General features: G+C 48.9%; 1 protein-coding gene across 1 annotated transcript in view; it reads left to right on the top strand.

Annotated features, from left to right (window-relative positions):
• Positions 1 to 374: 374 nt before the first annotated feature.
• The window catches only part of LOC124022419 (vacuolar protein sorting-associated protein 13B-like), a gene marked incomplete at its 3' end in the record, with an annotated part of 72,527 nt that continues 53,151 nt past the window's right edge, over positions 375 to 19,750 (top strand). Inside the window, exons 1-3 of the mRNA XM_046337351.1 lie at positions 375 to 516; positions 5,543 to 5,701; positions 8,952 to 9,095. Of these exons, the coding sequence (XP_046193307.1) occupies positions 5,555 to 5,701; positions 8,952 to 9,095 (291 nt within the window). The remainder of the gene's footprint in view (positions 517 to 5,542; positions 5,702 to 8,951; positions 9,096 to 19,750) is intronic.

Genomic DNA, 19,750 nt, shown 5'->3' with positions numbered 1-19,750 from the left:
ACTCTGGTGCAACATTTGATACATTTTTATGATAGCCATACATTTTCGACTGTTAATCTATTTTAATTTTAATACCTGTATCATGCTAGAATTATAATCAAACCATTCATGAGCTAAATTTAAGAAGTTGACGAGCTACTTGTATTTTTATTGTCACCAGATCACGAAGCCTCAAACCCTAAAACGCAATCGGTTTCGTGTTTCAATTGCGCTTGATAAATTTACACCATTTTGCTCTGAACACAGTTCACTATATTTTATGAATGAGACGAGGCAAGGAAAGGGAACCGCGTAAATGTATTGGTTCGGGGGGAGGGAGGGGGCGTGGTGTTTGAATACCTAACCAGGAAATGACGACACAGTTAACACGCGGAAGTTCTGTGTTATAGTTGACGATGACGTTTCCCCGAGACAAAAAATGTGCCTTGCTTCAGCTAAACGGGATGACTTAACCGGTGTGCTACCGAAGAGATTCATTGAAAACTGCAGCAAACACGCAAGGGAAAATAATTGAGTGTAAGTAGAGACAGCGGTCGTATAAGCTTCGTTTATTTGGCTTACTGAAATGGCTAGATATCTAGCTAGGCTAAGGTTAGCAAGCTATTGAGCTATCCAACTCAACTGTCATTTGGCTAACCAACACTTTACCAGAATGCAACACGGACACCCCCTTTTATAATAGTCCAATAACTCCAACCAGCCTTATTAACTGCTGCTAACTAGGTAGATAACTAATGGTACGTGCCAGGCCCACAAGTTTGTTGAAACTTGCATGCTAATTGTGCTAGCCAGCTGGGTTGCATTGTATGGACCCCAATCAACAATATTATGATGTCCTTTTTAAAGGTGCTTCATGGTCAATCCGATGTCTGCGTTGGTCGTGCGGTATTTACGGCGACACGGCCTGTGCAGAAGTCATGGCGTTAATTCATACTCGTTGCGCTTCGTAGAGCAGCTGTGGAAGGAAGATGTGAAGGAAGGAAGGAAGCGAGTTTGTGTTTATACAGAGACTTCCCGCCCTCACCGACAGTCAACCAATCAGGTCAATGCGGAACTATACGGAGCCCCTCCTCGTTGTTACGACGTGGTGGCCTCTTCATGCCTCCAGAGGCTCAGCGACATGCCTCCAGAGGCTCAGCGACATGCCTCCAGAGGCTCAGCGACATGCCTCCAGAGGCTCGGCGACATGCCTCCAGAGGCTCGGCGACATGCCTCCAGAGGCTCGGCGACATGCCTCCAGAGGCTCGGCGACATGCCTCCAGAGGCTCGGCGACATGCCTCCAGAGGCTCATGGACATGCCTCCAGAGGCTCATGGACATGCCTCCAGAGGCTCATGGACATGCCTCCAGAGGCTCATGGACATGCCTCCAGAGGCTCATGGACATGCCTCCAGAGGCTCATGGACATGCCTCCAGAGGCTCATGGACATGCCTCCAGAGGCTCATGGACATGCCTCCAGAGGCTCATGGACATGCCTCCAGAGGCTCATGGACATGCCTCCAGAGGCTCATGGACATGCCTCCAGAGGCTCATGGACATGCCTCCAGAGGCTCATGGACATGCCTCCAGAGGCTCATGGACATGCCTCCAGAGGCTCATGGACATGCCTCCAGAGGCTCATGGACATGCCTCCAGAGGCTCATGGACATGCCTCCAGAGGCTCATGGACATGCCTCCAGAGGCTCATGGACATGCCTCCAGAGGCTCATGGACATGCCTCCAGAGGCTCATGGACGACATGCCTCCAGATGCCTGGGCGACATGCCTCCAGAGGCCTGGGCGACATGCCTCCAGAGGCCTGGGCGACATGCCTCCAGAGGCCTGGGCGACATGCCTCCAGAGGCCCTCCATGGGCGACATGCCTCCAGAGGCCTGGGCGACATGCCTCCAGAGGCTGGGCGACATGCCTCCAGAGGCCTGGGCGACATGCCTCCAGAGGCCTGGGCGACATGCCTCCAGAGGCCTGGGCGACATGCCTCCAGAGGCCTGGGCGACATGCCTCCAGAGGCCTGGGCGACATGCCTCCAGAGGCCTGGGCGACATGCCTCCAGAGGCCTGGGCGACATGCCTCCAGAGGCCTGGGCGACATGCCTCCAGAGGCCTGGGCGACATGCCTCCAGAGGGCTGGGCGACATGCCTCCAGAGGGCTGGGCGACATGCCTCCAGAGGGCTGGGCGACATGCCTCCAGAGGGCTGGGCGACATGCCTCCAGAGGGCTGGGCGACATGCCTCCAGAGGGCTGGGCGACATGCCTCCAGAGGGCCTCCAGAGGCTGACATGCCTCCAGAGGGCTGGGCGACATGCCTCCAGAGGGCTGGGCGACATGCCTCCAGAGGGCTGGGCGACATGCCTCCAGAGGGCTGGGCGACATGCCTCCAGAGGGCTGGGCGACATGCCTCCAGAGGGCTGGGCGACATGCCTCCAGAGGCTCGGGCGACATGCCTCTCATCATCCATATTGCCTCTCCGACCACATTCCAGATGAAACATAAATTGGATTTAATCCAGATGAAGGTGTCAGAACACATCAGATACGCCCACAGAGACAGACAGACAGACAGACAGACAGACAGACAGACAGACAGACAGACAGACAGACAGACAGACAGACAGACAGACAGACAGACAGACAGACAGACAGACAGACAGACAGACAGACAGACAGACAGACAGACAGACAGACAGACAGACAGACAGACAGACAGACCAATCAACCTGTACAGTGTCCTCTACTGTATGCTTATTGTTATTGTTGAATGTATGGCTATTTTGACACTTGGTTATTGTTGTTACTGTTGTCCCGTTGACAATTTTAATTCTCATTTTTATATTGTAAATATCCAAAATAAGTTTTGGCAATATGTACATTGTTACGTAATGCCAATTAAGCAAATGTAATTTACTTGATAGAGGAATCATCTATTTAAATAAACATCTGTGCCGCTGTAGCGTCAGTGACTGCATAGGGAGCACTATTGAGGCTACAACTCATAGGAATCCCCACCCAGTTGACTACTTTAAAATGGCGGAAGTATGGTGGAAGCCCTTCATGGTGCTGCCCATGTTTAAATGGCCCTTTGGCCACTAGAGGCCTCTATCATTCTCTATGGCTACACTATCTAGATCGCTGCCAGGCTGTAGTGAGCTGTCACATTTCAAGTCAAATTGTATTTGCCTATTGCTTGGTAAACAACAGGTGTAAAACTAACCATGAAAGAGTTACGGCTCCCTTTTCCAACAAGGCAGAGTTAAAGATAACAAATTTTAAAAAAGTGACAGGAGGAATAAATCCTCAGTGAATAACGAATAACAACGTTGATAAACACTATAGTCTCACTACGTAAGCAATGCAATCTAGCAAATGATCCTCACTCAAGTCACATAGATTTGGATACATGAAAAGGCAAAACCACATGATGTTGTGTGAGGTGGTTCGCTGTAATTTTAATGTTGTCAAATAAAGGACGATCTATAACACACATTACCATGTGACTGGTTCTACCAGTCCTCTACAGTCCTGCATCTCTAGCTCGGGCAGTTAGTTTGACTGGAGGGCTTTTTGAAGGGCTGTTGGCATGGCTAGCTAAGGATAGCCCTCGGTTACCAGATATGTTATTTGGCTAGGTAAGGATAGCCCTCGGTTACCAGATATGTTATTTGGCTAGGTAAGGATAGCCCTCGGTTACCAGATATGTTATTTGGCTAGCTAAGGATAGCCCTCGGTTACCAGATATGTTATTTGGCTAGCTAAGGATAGCCCTCGGTTACCAGATATGTTATTTGGCTAGGTAAGGATAGCCCTCGGTTACCAGATAAGTTATTTGGCTAGCTAAGGATAGCCCTCGGTTACCAGATATGTTATTTGGCTAGGTAAGGATAGCCCTCGGTTACCAGATAAGTTATTTGGCTAGCTAAGGATAGCCCTCGGTTACCAGATATGTTATTTGGCTAGGTAAGGATAGCCCTCGGTTACCAGATATGTTATTTGGCTAGCTAAGGATATCCCTCGGTTACCAGATATGTTATTTGGCTAGCTAAGGATAGCCCTCGGTTACCAGATATGTTGTTTGGCTAGCTCAACTTGCTTTATTCAACCTTTAATAAAAAACAACAACTATGTGTTGTGACTTGGAATGACTCCTCCCAATTCTTCCATGTTGTGTTTGTGGTCCAGGACATGTGTTATTTGACTCCTCCCCTTTCTTCCCTGTTGTGTTTGTGGTCCAGGACATGTGTTATTTGACTCCTCCCCTTTCTTCCATCTGTTGTGTTTGTGATCCAGGACATGTGTTATTTGACTCCTCCCCTTTCTTCCATCTGTTGTGTTTGTGGTCCAGGGCATGTGTTATTTGACTCCTCCCCTTTCTTCCCTGTTGTGTTTGTGGTCCAGGACGTGTTATTTGACTCCTCCCCTTTCTTCCCGGTTGTGTTTGTAGTCCAGGACATGTGTTATTTGACTCCTCCCCTTTCTTCCCTGTTGTGTTATTTGACTCCTCCCCTTCCCTGTTGTTTGTGGTCCAGGACATGTGTTATTTGACTCCTCCCCTTCCCGGTTGTGTTTGTGGTCCAGGACATGTGTTATTTGACTCCTCCCCTTTCTTCCCTGTTGTGGTATTTGACTCCTCCCCTTTCCTGTTTGTGGTCCAGGACATGTTATTTGACTCCTCCCCTTTCTTCCCTGTTGTGTTTGTGGTCCAGGACATGTGTTATTTGACTCCTCCCCTTTCTTCCATCTGTTGTGTTTGTGATCCAGGACATGTGTTATTTGACTCCTCCCCTTTCTTCCATCTGTTGTGTTTGTGGTCCAGGGCATGTGTTATTTGACTCCTCCCCTTTCTTCCCTGTTGTGTTTGTGGTCCAGGACGTGTTATTTGACTCCTCCCCTTTCTTCCCGGTTGTGTTTGTAGTCCAGGACATGTGTTATTTGACTCCTCCCCTTTCTTCCCTGTTGTGGTATTTGACTCCTCCCCTTCCCTGTTGTTTGTGGTCCAGGACATGTTATTTGACTCCTCCCTTCCCTGTTTGTGGTCCAGGACATGTTATTTGACTCCTCCCCTTCCCTGTTTGTGGTCCAGGACATGTTATTTGACTCCTCCCCTTCCCTGTTGTTTGTGGTCCAGGACATGTTATTTGACTCCTCCCCTTCCCTGTTGTTTGTGGTCCAGGACATGTTATTTGACTCCTCCCCTTCCCTGTTTGTGGTCCACATGGACTCTCCCTTCTGTTGTTTGTGGTCCAGGACATGTTATTTGACTCCTCCCCTTCCCTGTTGTTTGTGGTCCAGGACATGTTATTTGACTCCTCCCCTTCCCTGTTTGTGGTCCAGGACATGTTATTTGACTCCTCCCCTTCCCTGTTTGTGGTCCAGGACATGTTATTTGACTCCTCCCCTTCCCTGTTTGTGGTCCAGGACATGTTATTTGACTCCTCCCCTTCCCTGTTGTTTGTGGTCCAGGACATGTTATTTGACTCCTCCCCTTCCCTGTTGTTTGTGGTCCAGGACATGTTATTTGACTCCTCCCCTTCCCTGTTTGTGGTCCAGGACAGAGGCAGGATGTTGGAGTCCTATGTCACGCCCCTGTTGATGACCTACGTGAACAAATACATCAAGAACCTGAAGCCCTCTGACCTGCAGCTGTCGCTATGGGGAGGAGACGTAGTACTGAGCAAGCTGGAGCTGAAGCTGGATGTCCTGGAGCAGGTATGGATTCATCCTGGAATTAATTTTTCATTTTTTATTTTATTTTACCTTTATTTAACCAGGCAAGTCATATTCTTATTTTCAATGACGGCCTGGGAACAGTGGGTTAACTGCCTGTTCAGGGGCAGAACGACAGATTTGTACCTTGTCAGCTCGGGGGTTTGAACTCGCAACCTTCCGGTTACTAGTCCAACGCTCTAACCACTAGGCTACGCTGCCGCCCCTATATTTAAACTGGAATAAAGCCTATTAACACTGTAATACCCCTGTAATAACACGGTAATAACCTGGTATTAACACTGTAATACCCCTGTAATAACATGGTAATAACCTGGTATTAACACTAATACCCTGTAATAACATGGTAATAACACAGTAATAACACTGTAATAACCTGGTATCAACACTAATACCCCTCTAATACCACGGTAACAACCTGGTAACAACCTGGTAACAACCTGGTAACAACCTGGTAACAACCTGGTAACAACCTGGTAATAACACTGTAACAACCTGGTATTAACACTGCAATAACACTAATACCCCTGTAATAACCTGGTATTAACACTAATACCCCTGTAATAACATGGTAATAACCTGGTATTAACACTAATACCCCTGTAATAACCTGGTCATAACCTGGTATTAACACTAATACCCCTGTAATAACATGGTAATAACCTGGTATTAACACTAATACCCCTGTAATAACCTGGTAATAACCTGGTATTAACACTAATACCCCTGTAATAACATGGTAATAACCTGGTATTAACACTGTAATACCCCTGTAATAACATGTTTAATAACCTGGTATTAACACTAATACCCCTGTAATAACATGGTCATAACCTGGTATTAACACTAATACCCCTGTAATAACATGGTAATCTGGTATTAACACTGAAATACCCCTGTAATAACATGGTAATAACCCGGTATTAACACTAATACCCCTGTAATAACATGGTAATAACCCGGTATTAACACTAATACCCCTGTAATAACATGGTATTAACACTGTAATACCCCTGTAATAACATGTTTAATAACCTGGTATTAACACTGTAATACCCCTTACCCCTGTAATAACATGGTAATAACCCGGTATTAACATTAATACCCCTGTAATAACATGGTCATAACCTGGTATTAACACTGTAATAACCTGGTATTAACACTGTAATAACCTGGTAATAACATGGTCATAACCTGGTATTAACACTGTAATAACCTGGTATTAACACTGTAATAACCTGGTAATAACATGGTCATAACCTGGTATTAACATTAATACCCCTGTAATAACATGGTAATAACCTGGTATTAACACTAATACCCCTGTAATAACATGGTATTAACACTACCCCTGTAATAACATGGTCATAACCTGGTATTAACACTAATACCCCTGTAATAACATGGTAATAACCTGGTATTAACATTAATACCCCTGTAATAACATGGTAATAACCTGGTATTAACACTGTAATACCCCTGTAATAACATGGTCATAACCTGGTATTAACACTAATACCCCTGTAATAACATGGTAATAACCTGGTATTAACATTAATACCCCTGTAATAACATGGTAACCTGGTATTAACACTGTAATACCCCTGTAATAACATGGTCATAACCTGGTATTAACACTGTAATACCCCTGTAATAACATGGTAATAACCCGGTATTAACACTAATACCCCTGTAATAACCTGGTATTAACACTAATACCCCTGTAATAACATGTTTAATAACCTGGTATTAACACTGTAATACCCCTGTAATAACATGGTAATAACCTGGTATTAACACTACCCCTGTAATAACCTGGTATTAACACTAATACCCCTGTAATAACCTGGTATTAACACTAATACCCTGTAATAACACTAATACCCTGTAATAACATGGTAATAACACTAATACCCCTGTAATAACATGGTAATAACATGGTATTAACACTAATACCATGCTCTTAACTGGTAATAACCAGGTCAGTAATAACACTTTAATGTCCAGGAATAACTCTGTAATGCTATTGACTTTGTATCTGCTCTTTGGCTGAGGTCACTATGAATGTAGGTCAGGTCAGTCTCAATCTGAGTCTGCTCTTTGGCTGAGGTAACTATGAATGCAGGTCAGGTCAGTCTCAATCTGAGTCTGCTCTTTTCCCACAAGAGGTCACTATGAATGCAGGTCAGGTCAGTCTCAATCTGAGTCTGCTCTTTTCCCACAAGAGGTCACTATGAATGCAGGTCAGGTCAGTCTCAATCTGAGTCTGCTCTTTTCCCACAAGAGGTCACTATGAATGCAGGTCAGGTCAGTCTCAATCTGAGTCTGCTCTTTTGATGAGGTAACTATGAATGCAGGTCAGGTCAGTCTCAATCTGAGTCTGCTCTTTGGCTGAGGTAACTATGAATGCAGGTCAGGTCAGTCTCAATCTGAGTCTGCTCTTTTCCCACAAGAGGTCACTTGCTCCATCGTCCGGTGGCTAGACATGTGTCACCCTGCCACCTGTCACTACCTGCTCAATAGTGACACCCAGGCTAGACGTGTGTCACCCTGCCACCTGTCTGTTCCTGCTCAATAGTGACACCCAGGGACAGGGACTGGGATCCCACCAGGCCTGATGTCAAACAGTCTGTGTCCAGTGATTGATGACGCGGCTGTAACTCTATGTGGATTTTAGTAATCACTTTAGGTAGCCTAGTGGTTAGGGGGGCAGGTAGCCTAGTGGTTAGAGGAGGGGGCAGGTAGCCTAGTGGTTAGAGGAGGGGGCAGGTAGCCTAGTGGTTAGAGGAGGGGGGCAGGTAGCCTAGTGGTTAGAGGAGGGGGGACAGGTAGCCTAGTGGTTAGAGGAGGGGGGCAGGTAGCCTAGTGGTTAGAGGAGGGGGGGGCAGGTAGCCTAGTGGTTAGAGGAGGGGGGCAGGTAGCCTAGTGGTTAGGGGGGGGCCCTAGTGGTTAGGGGGGGGGGGGGGGGGGCAGGTGACCTAGTGGTTAGAGGAGGGGGGTCAGGTGACCTAGGGGGAGGGCAGGTAGCCTAGTGGTTAGAGGGGGGGGGCAGGTAGTCTATTGGTTAGAGGAGGGGGGCAGGTAGCCTAGTGGTTAGGGGAGATCCTACCCTCATGTCTGGTCAGATGTCCTGTAGAGATCCTACCCTACATCCCTTAGCATTGCCAAGACCCAGGCTCCAACCCACTGAGCCAATGCAGTGACTTATTTAAATGTTCTTCCCTGTTTCTAGGAGCTGAAACTGCCCTTCACCTTCCTGAGCGGGCACATCCATGAATTGTGTATCCACGTGCCCTGGACCAAACTGGGCTCCGAGGCCGTGGTCATCACCATTAACACAATGGAGTGTATTCTCAAACTGAAGGACGGAGCACAGGTTAGTACCGCTGGGTTTGATATATATATATATATACAGGAGCCCACTGGTGATCAGTGCACTGCAGACAAGTGCAGTACTCCCAATTTAGTGCATACTGTCACGGCATCCCGAAGCTGCTGTGTATTCCTGAGACCTTACAGTCTTGCTGCATCACTGAAAGAATTTCAAGCCTTCCTCGATATCTTAAGGGGAGAGGGTTTCTACATGACCCAAGTTAGAATGTCTGTCGTATAACGTTCCACAGGAATAGACTGGGTTTAAAAACGTGTTGTTGGTTTCTTCCCGATCCAACTTCCTTTCTAGACTCCTCTACCCAGAACCCCCTCTGTCTCCTCAGCACATTCTAGACTCCTCTCAGAACCCCTCTGTCTCCTCAGCATTCTCAGACTCCTCTACCCAGAACCCACTCTGTCCCCTCAGCACATTCTAGACTCCTCTACCCAGAACCCTCTCTGTCTCCTCAGCACATTCTAGACTCCTCTACCCAGAACCCACTCTGTCCCCTCAGCACATTCTAGACTCCTCTACCCAGAACCCTCTCTGTCTCCTCAGCACATTCTAGACTCCTCTACCCAGAACCCCCTCTGTCTCCTCAGCAGTCCAACAGGACCATGACTCAGTTCATCACATTCTAGACTCCTCTACCCAGAACCCACTCTGTCTCCTCAGCACATTCTAGACTCCTCTACCCAGAACCCTCTCTGTCTCCTCAGCACATTCTAGACTCCTCTACCCAGAACCCTCTCTATCTCCTCAGCACTTCTAGACTCCTCTAGAACCCTCTCACATTCTAGACTCCTCTACCCAGAACCCTCTCTATCTCCTCAGCACATTCTAGACTCCTCTACCCAGAACCCTCTCTGTCTCCTCAGAACCCCTCTACCCAGAACCCCCTCTGTCTCCTCAGCAGTCCAACAGGACCATGACTCAGTTCATCACATTCTAGACTCCTCTACCCAGAACCCACTCTGTCTCCTCAGCACATTCTAGACTCCTCTACCCAGAACCCACTCTGTCTCCTCAGCACATTCTAGACTCCTCTACCCAGAACCCTCTCTATCTCCTCAGCACATTCTAGACTCCTCTACCCAGAACCCTCTCTGTCTCCTCAGCACATTCTAGACTCCTCTACCCAGAACCCTCTCTATCTCCTCAGCACATTCTAGACTCCTCTACCCAGAACCCCCTCTGTCTCCTCAGCAGTCCAACAGGACCATGACTCAGTTCATCACATTCTAAACACCTCTACCCAGAACCCACTCTGTCCCCTCAGCACATTCTAGACTCCTCTACCCAGAACCCACTCTGTCCCCTCAGCACATTCTAGACTCCTCTACCCAGAACCCTCTCTGTCTCCTCAGCACATTCTAGACTCCTCTACCCAGAACCCCCTCTGTCTCCTCAGCAGTCCAACAGGACCATGACTCAGTTCATCACATTCTAAACACCTCTACCCAGAACCCACAATGTCCCCTCAGCACATTCTAGACTCCTTTACCCAGAACCCCTCTGTCCCCTCAGCACATTCTAGACTCCTCTACCCAGAACCCACTCTGTCCCCTCAGCACATTCTAGACTCCTCTACCCAGAACCCACTTGTGTCCCCTCAGCACATTCTAGACTCCTCTACCCAGAACCCACTCTGTCCCCTCAGCACATTCTAGACTCCTCTACCCAGAACCCTCTCAATCTCCCCTCAGCACATTCTAGACTCCTTTACCCAGAAACCCCCCTCAGCACATTCTAGACTCCTCAGAACAGTCCCCTCAGCACATTCTAGCTCCTTTACCCAGAAACCCCTGGCTCCAATAGCCCCATGGCTCAATTCACTTCTTTCTTCGTGTTGGCTTAGGGTCTCAGACAGGTTGGCTTAGGGTCTCAGACAGGTTGGCTTAGGGTCTCAGACAGATTGGCTTAGGGTCTCAGGCAGGTTGGCTTAGGGTCTCAGGCAGGTTGGCTTAGGGTCTCAGACAGGTTGGCTTAGGGTCTCTGACAGGTTGGCTTAGGGTCTCAGACAGGTTGGCTTAGGGTCTGACAGGTTGGCTTAGGGTCTCAGACAGGTTGGCTTAGGGTCTCAGACAGGTTGGCTTAGGGTCTCAGGCAGGGTGGCTTAGGGTCTCAGGCAGGGTGGCTTAGGGTCTCTAACAGGTTGGCTTAGGGTCTCAGGCAGGGTGGCTTAGGGTCTCAGGCAGGGTGGCTTAGGGTCTCAGGCAGGTTGGCTTAGGGTCTCAGGCAGGTTGGCTTAGGGTCTCAGGCAGGTTGGCTTAGGGTCTCAGGCAGGTTGGCTTAGGGTCTCAGGCAGGTTGGCTTAGGGTCTCAGGCAGGGTGGCTTAGGGTCTCAGGCAGGGTGGCTTAGGGTCTCAGGCAGGGTGGCTTAGGGTCTCAGGCAGGGTGGCTTAGGGTCTCAGGCAGGGTGGCTTAGGGTCTCAGGCAGGGTGGCTTAGGGTCTCAGGCAGGGTGGCTTAGGGTCTCAGGCAGGGTGGCTTAGGGTCTCAGGCAGGGTGGCTTAGGGTCTCAGGCAGGTCGGCTTAGGGTCTCAGGCAGGTCGGCTTAGGGTCTCAGGCAGGGTGGCTTAGGGTCTCAGGCAGGGTGGCTTAGGGTCTCAGGCAGGGTGGCTTAGGGTCTCAGGCAGGGTGGCTTAGGGTCTCAGGCAGGGTGGCTTAGGGTCTCAGGCAGGGTGGCTTAGGGTCTCAGGCAGGGTGGCTTAGGGTCTCAGGCAGGGTGGCTTAGGGTCTCAGGCAGGTCGGCTTAGGGTCTCAGGCAGGTCGGCTTAGGGTCTCAGACAGGTCGGCTTAGGGTCTGACAGGTTGGCTTAGGGTCTCGGGCAGCTTGGCTTAGGGTCTCGGGCAGGTTGGCTTAGGGTCTCGGGCAGGGTGGCTTAGGGTCTCAGGCAGGGTGGCTTAGGGTCTCAGGCAGGGTGGCTTAGGGTCTCGGGCAGGTTGGCTTAGGGTCTCGGGCAGGTTGGCTTAGGGTCTCGGGCAGGTTGGCTTAGGGTCTCGGGCAGATTGCTCATTTGGACTCATTTTGACACTTCGGGCTTTGCTCTAGGTCTGGTCTCCAATCGGTCTGCATGGCTTGAGGCCCGTCAGAGCCGATCTAGGGTCTCAGAGGGGGCTTAGGGTCTCAGCCTGTTGGTACAGGTGTGGCTTAGGGTCTCAGGGATGAGTAGCAGGCTGTGCAGAGTCTGTGTGAGGGTCTCGGGCAGGGCTGAGTGGCAACTTAGGGTCTTTAGAGCAGGGCTGAGTGATATCAACTAACTCCCAGGTTGTTTTTAGAGCAGGGCTGAGTGATGCCAACTAACTCTCAGCAGGGCTGAGTGATATCAACTAACTCCCAGCAGGGCTGAGTGATATCAACTAACTCCCAGCAGGGCTGAGTGATGTCAACTAACTCCCAGCAGGGCTGAGTGATGTCAACTAACTCCCAGCAGGGCTGAGTGATGTCAACTAACTCCCAGCAGGGCTGAGTGATGTCAACTAACTCAGCAGGGCTGAGTGATGTCAACTAACTCCCTTGCCAGGGCTGAGTGATGTCAACTCTCCCAGCAGGGCTGAGTGATGTCTGCATGGCTGATGAGCGCCCCCAGCAGGGCTGATCTAACCCCAGCAGGGCTGAGTGCCTCAGAGGGCAGATTAAGGGCTGACTGGAATCACAGCCTGTTGGTCACCGTTAGTTTGGTTGAGTGATGTCAACAACTCAGACAAAGGGGAGTTGAAAGGTGCTCATTTGACAGGGATGAGTGATGCAGCTGCTCCCAGGTTGTTTTTAGAGCAGGGCTGAGTGATGTCAACTAACTCTCAGGTTGTTTTTAGAGCAGGGCTGAGTGATGTCAACTAACTCCCAGGTTGTTTTTAGAGCAGGGCTGAGTGATGTCAACTAACTCCCAGGTTGTTTTTAGAGCAGGGCTGAGTGATGTCAACTAACTCCCAGGTTGTTTTTAGAGCAGGGCTGAGTGATGTCAACTAACTCTCAGGGGCTGTTTTTAGCAGGGCTGAGTGATGCTGCAGTGAGTGATGTCAACTAACTCTCAGCAGGGCTGAGTGATGTCAACTAACTCTCAGGCTGTTTTTAGAGCAGGGCTGAGTGATATCAACTAACTCCAGGCTGTTTTTAGAGCAGGGCTGAGTGATGTCAACTAACTCTCAGGCTGTTTTTAGAGCAGGGCTGAGTGATGTCAACTAACTCCCAGCAGGGCTGAGTGATATCAACTAACTCCCAGCAGGGCTGAGTGATATCAACTAACTCCCAGCAGGGCTGAGTGATATCAACTAACTCCCAGCAGGGCTGAGTGATGTCAACTAACTCCAGGCTGTTTTTAGAGCAGGGCTGAGTGATATCATCTAACTCCCAGGCTGTTTTTAGAGCAGGGCTGAGTGATGTCAACTAACTCCCAGGCTGTTTTTAGAGCAGGGCTGAGGGATGTCAACTAACTCCCAGGCTGTTTTTAGAGCAGGGCTGATATATTCTCGTCAGGTTTTCTAGAAGCTGTTGGGGGAATGAAAGCGGCCGCTGCCTTTTTAAAGGAGCTCTTCAATGACGAGCACATTGGGGAACTCGAGGATGACAGTGTCCTCCGTGTTATTCACCCTGCCATTGGGGAACTCGACGATGACAGTGTCCTCCGTGTTATTCACCCTGCCATTGGGGAACTCGAGGATGACAGTGTCCTCCGTGTTATTCACCCTGCCATTGGGGAACTCGAGGATGACAGTGTCCTCCGTGTTATTCACCCTGCCATTGGGGAACTCGAGGATGACAGTGTCCTTCGTGTTATTCACCCTGCCATTGGGGAACTCGAGGATGACAGTGTCCTCCGTGTTATTCACCCTGCCATTGGGGAACTCGAGGACGACAGTGTCCTCCGTGTTATTCACCCTGCCATTGGGGAACTCGAGGATGACAGTGTCCTCCGTGTTATTCACCCTGCCATTGGGGAACTCGAGGATGACAGTGTCCTCCGTGTTATTCACCCTGCCATTGGGGAACTCGAGGATGACAGTGTCCTCCGTGTTATTCACCCTGCCATTGGGGAACTCGAGGATGACAGTGTCCTCCGTGTTATTCACCCTGCCATTGGGGAACTCGAGGATGACAGTGTCCTCCGTGTTATTCACCCTGCCATTGGGGAACTCGAGGATGACAGTGTCCTCCGTGTTATTCACCCTGCCATTGGGGAACTCGAGGATGACAGTGTCCTCCGTGTTATTCACCCTGCCATTGGGGAACTGAGGATGACAGTGTCCTCCGTGTTATTCACCCTGCCATTGGGGAACTCGAGGATGACAGTGTCCTCCGTGTTATTCACCCTGCCATTGGGGAACTCGAGGATGACAGTGTCCTCCGTGTTATTCACCCTGCCATTGGGGAACTCGAGGATGACAGTGTCCTCCGTGTTATTCACCCTGCCATTGGGGAACTCGAGGATGACAGTGTCCTCCGTGTTATTCACCCTGCCATTGGGGAACTCGAGGATGACAGTGTCCTCCGTGTTATTCACCCTGCCATTGGGGAACTCGAGGATGACAGTGTCCTCCGTGTTATTCACCCTGCCATTGGGGAACTCGAGGATGACATTCACCCTGCCATTGGGGAACTCGAGGATGACAGTGTCCTCCGTGTTATTCACCCTGCCAGAAGGAAACATTCTGCAAATGCTCTTTTTAAATGTCTCTGTAAATGTGGCTGGGTTTATTTCTTAGCATCAGGCAGAGAGATCAGTAGTTTTAGTAGTAAACGGCTGTTTTTTAAAAATAAAATAAAAGTGTCTCTGTCTTTTGTGAGTTCGGTTGTACAACTTCAAGCCAACCCAATTGCTCACACTGCTCAGCAAATGTGCTTTTCACAACGAGGACTGATCGCCAGTGACCAGAAATATTCAGAGAACGTCTCGGATTGTAGTGTTCCTGGTTAGGCCTAATTCCACCACTAGTACTTTTACTATTGAACCGTAAAATGTCTTTGGCAAAGTGACTAAAACTGCAGTTCAAAGCTGTGTATTGTTAGTCAGTAGTGACATTTTACTGGGCTCACTTATTACATGAACTGTGCCTTCCAAATGGCACCCTGTTCCCTACATAGTGCTGTACTTTTAATCAGAGCCTTGGTCTATAGTAGTGCACTACATAGGGGAAGAGGGTTCCATTGGGTCCTGGTCTAAAGTAGTGCACTACATAGGGGAAGAGGGTGCCATTTGGTCCTGGTCTAAAGTAGTGCACTATATAGGGTGTCATTGGGTCCTTGTCTAAAGTAGTGCACTACATAGGGGAAGAGGGTTCCATAGGGTCCTGGTCTAAAGTAGTGCACTACATAGGGGAAGAGGGTTCCATTGGGTCCTGGTCTAAAGTAGTGCACTACATAGGGAAGAGTGATCCATTGGGTCCTGGTCTAAAGTAGTGCACTATATAGGGGAAGAGGGTTCCATAGGGTCCTGGTCTAAAGTAGTGCACTATATAGGGGAAGAGGGTTCCATAGGGTCCTGGTCTATAGTAGTGCACTACATAGGGAAGTGTGTTCCATTGGGTCCTGGTCTAAAGTAGTGCACTATATAGGGGAAGAGGGTTCCATTGGGTCCTGGTCTAAAGTAGTGCACTATATAGGGAATAGGGTTCCATTGGGTCCTGGTCTAAAGTAGTGCACTATATAGGGGAAGAGGGTTCCATAGGGTCCTGGTCTATAGTAGTGCACTACATAGGGAAGAGTGTTCCATTGGGTCCTGGTCTAAAGTAGTGCACTATATAGGGAAGAGTGATCCATTGGGTCCTGGTCTAAAGTAGTGCACTATATAGGGGAAGAGGGTTCCATTGGGTCCTGGTCTAAAGTAGTGCACTATATAGGGGAAGAGGGTTCCATAGGGTCCTGGTCTATAGTAGTGCACTACATAGGGAAGTGTGTTCCATTGGGTCCTGGTCTAAAGTAGTGCACTATATAGGGGAAGAGGGTTCCATTGGGTCCTGGTCTAAAGTAGTGCACTATATAGGGGAAGAGGGTTCCATTGGGTCCTGGTCTAAAGTAGTGCACTATATAGGGGAAGAGGGTTCCATTGGGTCCTGGTCTAAAGTAGTGCACTATATAGGGGAAGAGGGTACCATTTGAGACTGAATCAAAGATCGTGGTTGTCAAGACAGTCCCACTTCTTTCTCTACCGGCCCAAGCTGCATATCTGACAGGAAGAAGGAATTATGTAGTTGGTCGGTATTAGAGGCAGTGATTATGTCGTAGTTGGTCGGTATTAGAGGCAGTGATTATGTTGTAGTTGGTCGGTATTAGAGGCAGTGATTATGTCCTTGTAGTTGGTCGGTATTAGAGGCAGGGATTATGTCCTTGTAGTTGGTCGGTATTAGAGGCAGTGATTATGTTCTTGTAGTTGGTCGGTATTAGAGGCAGTGATTATCTTGTAGTTGGTCGGTATTAGAGGCAGTGATTATGTCTTTGTCGGTATTAGAGGCAGTGATTATGTTGTAGTTGGTCGGTATTAGAGGCAGTGATTATGTTGTAGTTGGTCGGTATTAGAGGCAGTGATTATGTTGTAGTTGGTCGGTATTAGAGGCAGTGATTATGTTGTAGTTGGTCGGTATTAGAGGCAGGGATTATGTCCTTGTAGTTGGTCGGTATTAGAGGCAGTGATTATGTTGTAGTTGGTCGGTATTAGAGGCAGTGATTATGTTCTTGTAGTTGGTCGGTATTAGAGGCAGTGATTATGTTGTAGTTGGTCGGTATTAGAGGCAGTGATTATGTCTTTGTCGGTATTAATATATAATATAATAATATATGCCATTTAGCAGACGCTTTTATCCAAAGCGACTTACAGTCATGTGTGCATACATTCTACGTGGTAGTTGGTCGGTATTAGAGGCAGTGATTATGTCTGTCGGTATTAGAGGCAGTGATTATGTTGTAGGTGGTCGGTATTAGAGGCAGTGATTATGTTGTAGTTGGTCGGTATTAGAGGCAGGGATTATGTCTGTCGGTATTAGAGGCAGTGATTATGTTGTAGTTGGTCGGTATTAGAGGCAGTGATTATGTCTTGGTCGGTATTAGAGGCAGTGATTATGTTGTAGTTGGTCGGTATTAGAGGCAGTGATTATGTTGTAGTTGGTCGGTATTAGAGGCAGTGATTATGTCTTGGTCGGTATTAGAGGCAGTGATTATGTTGTAGTTGGTCGGTATTAGAGGCAGTGATTATGTTGTAGGTGGTCGGTATTAGAAGCAGTGATTATGTTGTAGTTGGTCGGTATTAGAGGCAGTGATTATGTTGTAGTTGGTCGGTATTAGAGGCAGTGATTATGTTGTAGGTGGTCGGTATTAGAGGCAGTGATTATGTCTTGGTGGTATTAGAGGCAGTGATTATGTTGTAGGTGGTCGGTATTAGAGGCAGTGATTATGTCTGTCGGTATTAGAGGCAGTGATTATGTCTGTCGGTATTAGAGGCAGTGATTATGTTGTAGTTGGTCGGTATTAGAGGCAGTGATTATGTCTTGGTCGGTATTAGAGGCAGTGATTATGTTGTAGGTGGTCGGTATTAGAGGCAGTGAGTCTTAGCAGCACCACCACTGAAACTGACCCAGAGATCTGAGAACGATTACCCCCCAAAATAAATATTTATAATATATTTAGGTTTGATTTGTAAATATTTTGATCATGGGGGAAAGTGTAGTATGAAAGACATTTTTGTGAGATTTATTTGTGCTTAAGAGTCTGGTTGTGGTCGTAACCTATTCTATACCACCCATGCTGTTGCCAAGTAGAAAGGCAAACTGGCAGTGTGGAGCTCAGAGCCTACGTACCGAATGGTGCCCTATTCCCTATATAGTACACTGCTGTTAACCAGAGGCCTATGAGCCCTATGAAGATGGTAGGGTTCCAATTGGCCCTCACCCCCCCCTCCTGTATGGAGTGTCTCAAGGCCAGATGTCCAAGTCACTAGAAACACATTGTAGGGGAAGTCAATTACACCTAATTATGTAGACTTCAGGCTAAAGACTCTGGAACACATGAGCTTGAGCAGGCCAGAAACTAATGTTAAATATCATAGTATGTAGCTGGCTACTGCTGCAGAGATCGTATTTCCTGTGGAAAGACTCGGGTCCGTACACAGCTCAGGGTCACGGCCAAGCAGTGGAATGTACTCTCATGTACATATTCTCAAAACAAGTATTTGTTACAGATGTTTTTCCTAAAGGCCCCCCCCCCCCACAGTCAAGAAAATTATTTTTTTGGGGGGGGGTGAAAATTGCAAATGACGTTTGGACAAATTTTATTCAATGTTATTCTCACCTGGGAGACACAGTTTGGAGCCAAGCCAGCTTCCAACAGAAGTCCTGCTAGGCAGCACGGAGGAACTGAAATGAGCTGTCTGGAGGGCCCAGGGTACTTCTCTCCTATTTGAGGGGGAGGTAGGAGGGCCCTTTCAGTTCGGGAGGAACTGAAATGAGCTGTCTGGAGGGCCCAGGGTACCTCTCCTATTTGAGGGGGAGGTAGGAGGGCCCTTTCAGTTCGGGAGGAATTGAAATGAGCTGTCTGGAGGGCCCAGGGTACCTCTCCTATTTGAGGGGGAGGTAGGAGGGCCCTTTCAGTTCTGACGCCAGCATAATGGAAACAGCCTCGTCTTATCCTGGTGATTTGTGACATGTAATGGTCATATATTACATTGTACTGATAAAGGTATTTATTTAACTACTCATTAAAGGATGGCAGTGGCACCCTCCTCGAGCTCAGTACCACCTGTCCCTGGGACCTTTAACTGGAGGGGTTCCTACTGGTCCTCCTCAACCTGGAGGGGCTTCCTCCTTCTGGTCCTCCTCAACCTGGAGGGGCTTCCTACTGGTCCTCCTCAACCTGGAGGTTCTTCCTACTGGTCCTCCTAGAGCTCAGTACCACCCGTCCCTGGGACCTTTAACTGGAGGGGCTTCCTACTGGTCCTCCTCAACCTGGAGGGGCTTCCTACTGGTCCTCCTCAACCTGGAGGTGCTTCCTACTGGTCCTCCTAGAGCTCAGTACCACCCGTCCCTGGGACCTTTAACTGGAGGGGCTTCCTCCTTCTGGTCCTCCTCAACCTGGAGGGGCTTCCTCCTTCTGGTCCTCCTCAACCTGGAGGGGCTTCCTCCTTCTGGTCCTCCTCAACCTGGAGGGGCTTCCTCCTTCTGGTCCTCCTCAACCTGGAGGGGCTTCCTCCTTCTGGTCCTCCTCAACCTGGAGGGGCTTCCTCCTTCTGGTCCTCCTCAACCTGGAGGGGCTTCCTCCTTCTGGTCCTCCTAGATCTCAGTACCACCTGTCACTGGGACCTTTAACTGGAGGGGCTTCCTACTGGTCCTCCTAGAGCTCAGTACCACCTGTCCCTGGGACCTTTAACTGGAGTGGCTTCCTACTGGTCCTCCTAGAGCTCAGTACCACCTGTCCCTGGGACCTTTAACTGGATGGGCTTCCTCCTTCTGGTCCTCCTCAACCTGGAGGGGCTTCCTACTGGTCCTCCTCAACCTGGAGGGGCTTCCTACTGGTCCTCCTCAACCTGGAGGGGCTTCCTACTGGTCCTCCTCAACCTGGAGGGGCTTCCTACTGGTCCTCCTCAACCTGGAGGGGCTTCCTACTGGTCCTCCTCAACCTGGAGGGGCTTCCTACTGGTCCTCCTCAACCTGGAGGGGCTTCCTACTGGTCCT

This window comes from Oncorhynchus gorbuscha, unplaced genomic scaffold (assembly GCF_021184085.1).
Source record: "Oncorhynchus gorbuscha isolate QuinsamMale2020 ecotype Even-year unplaced genomic scaffold, OgorEven_v1.0 Un_scaffold_1378, whole genome shotgun sequence".
Taxonomy (NCBI): Eukaryota; Metazoa; Chordata; class Actinopteri; order Salmoniformes; family Salmonidae; genus Oncorhynchus; species Oncorhynchus gorbuscha.
Note: the sequence above shows the minus strand (reverse complement) of the source record. Positions and strands in the feature narration are given on the sequence as shown.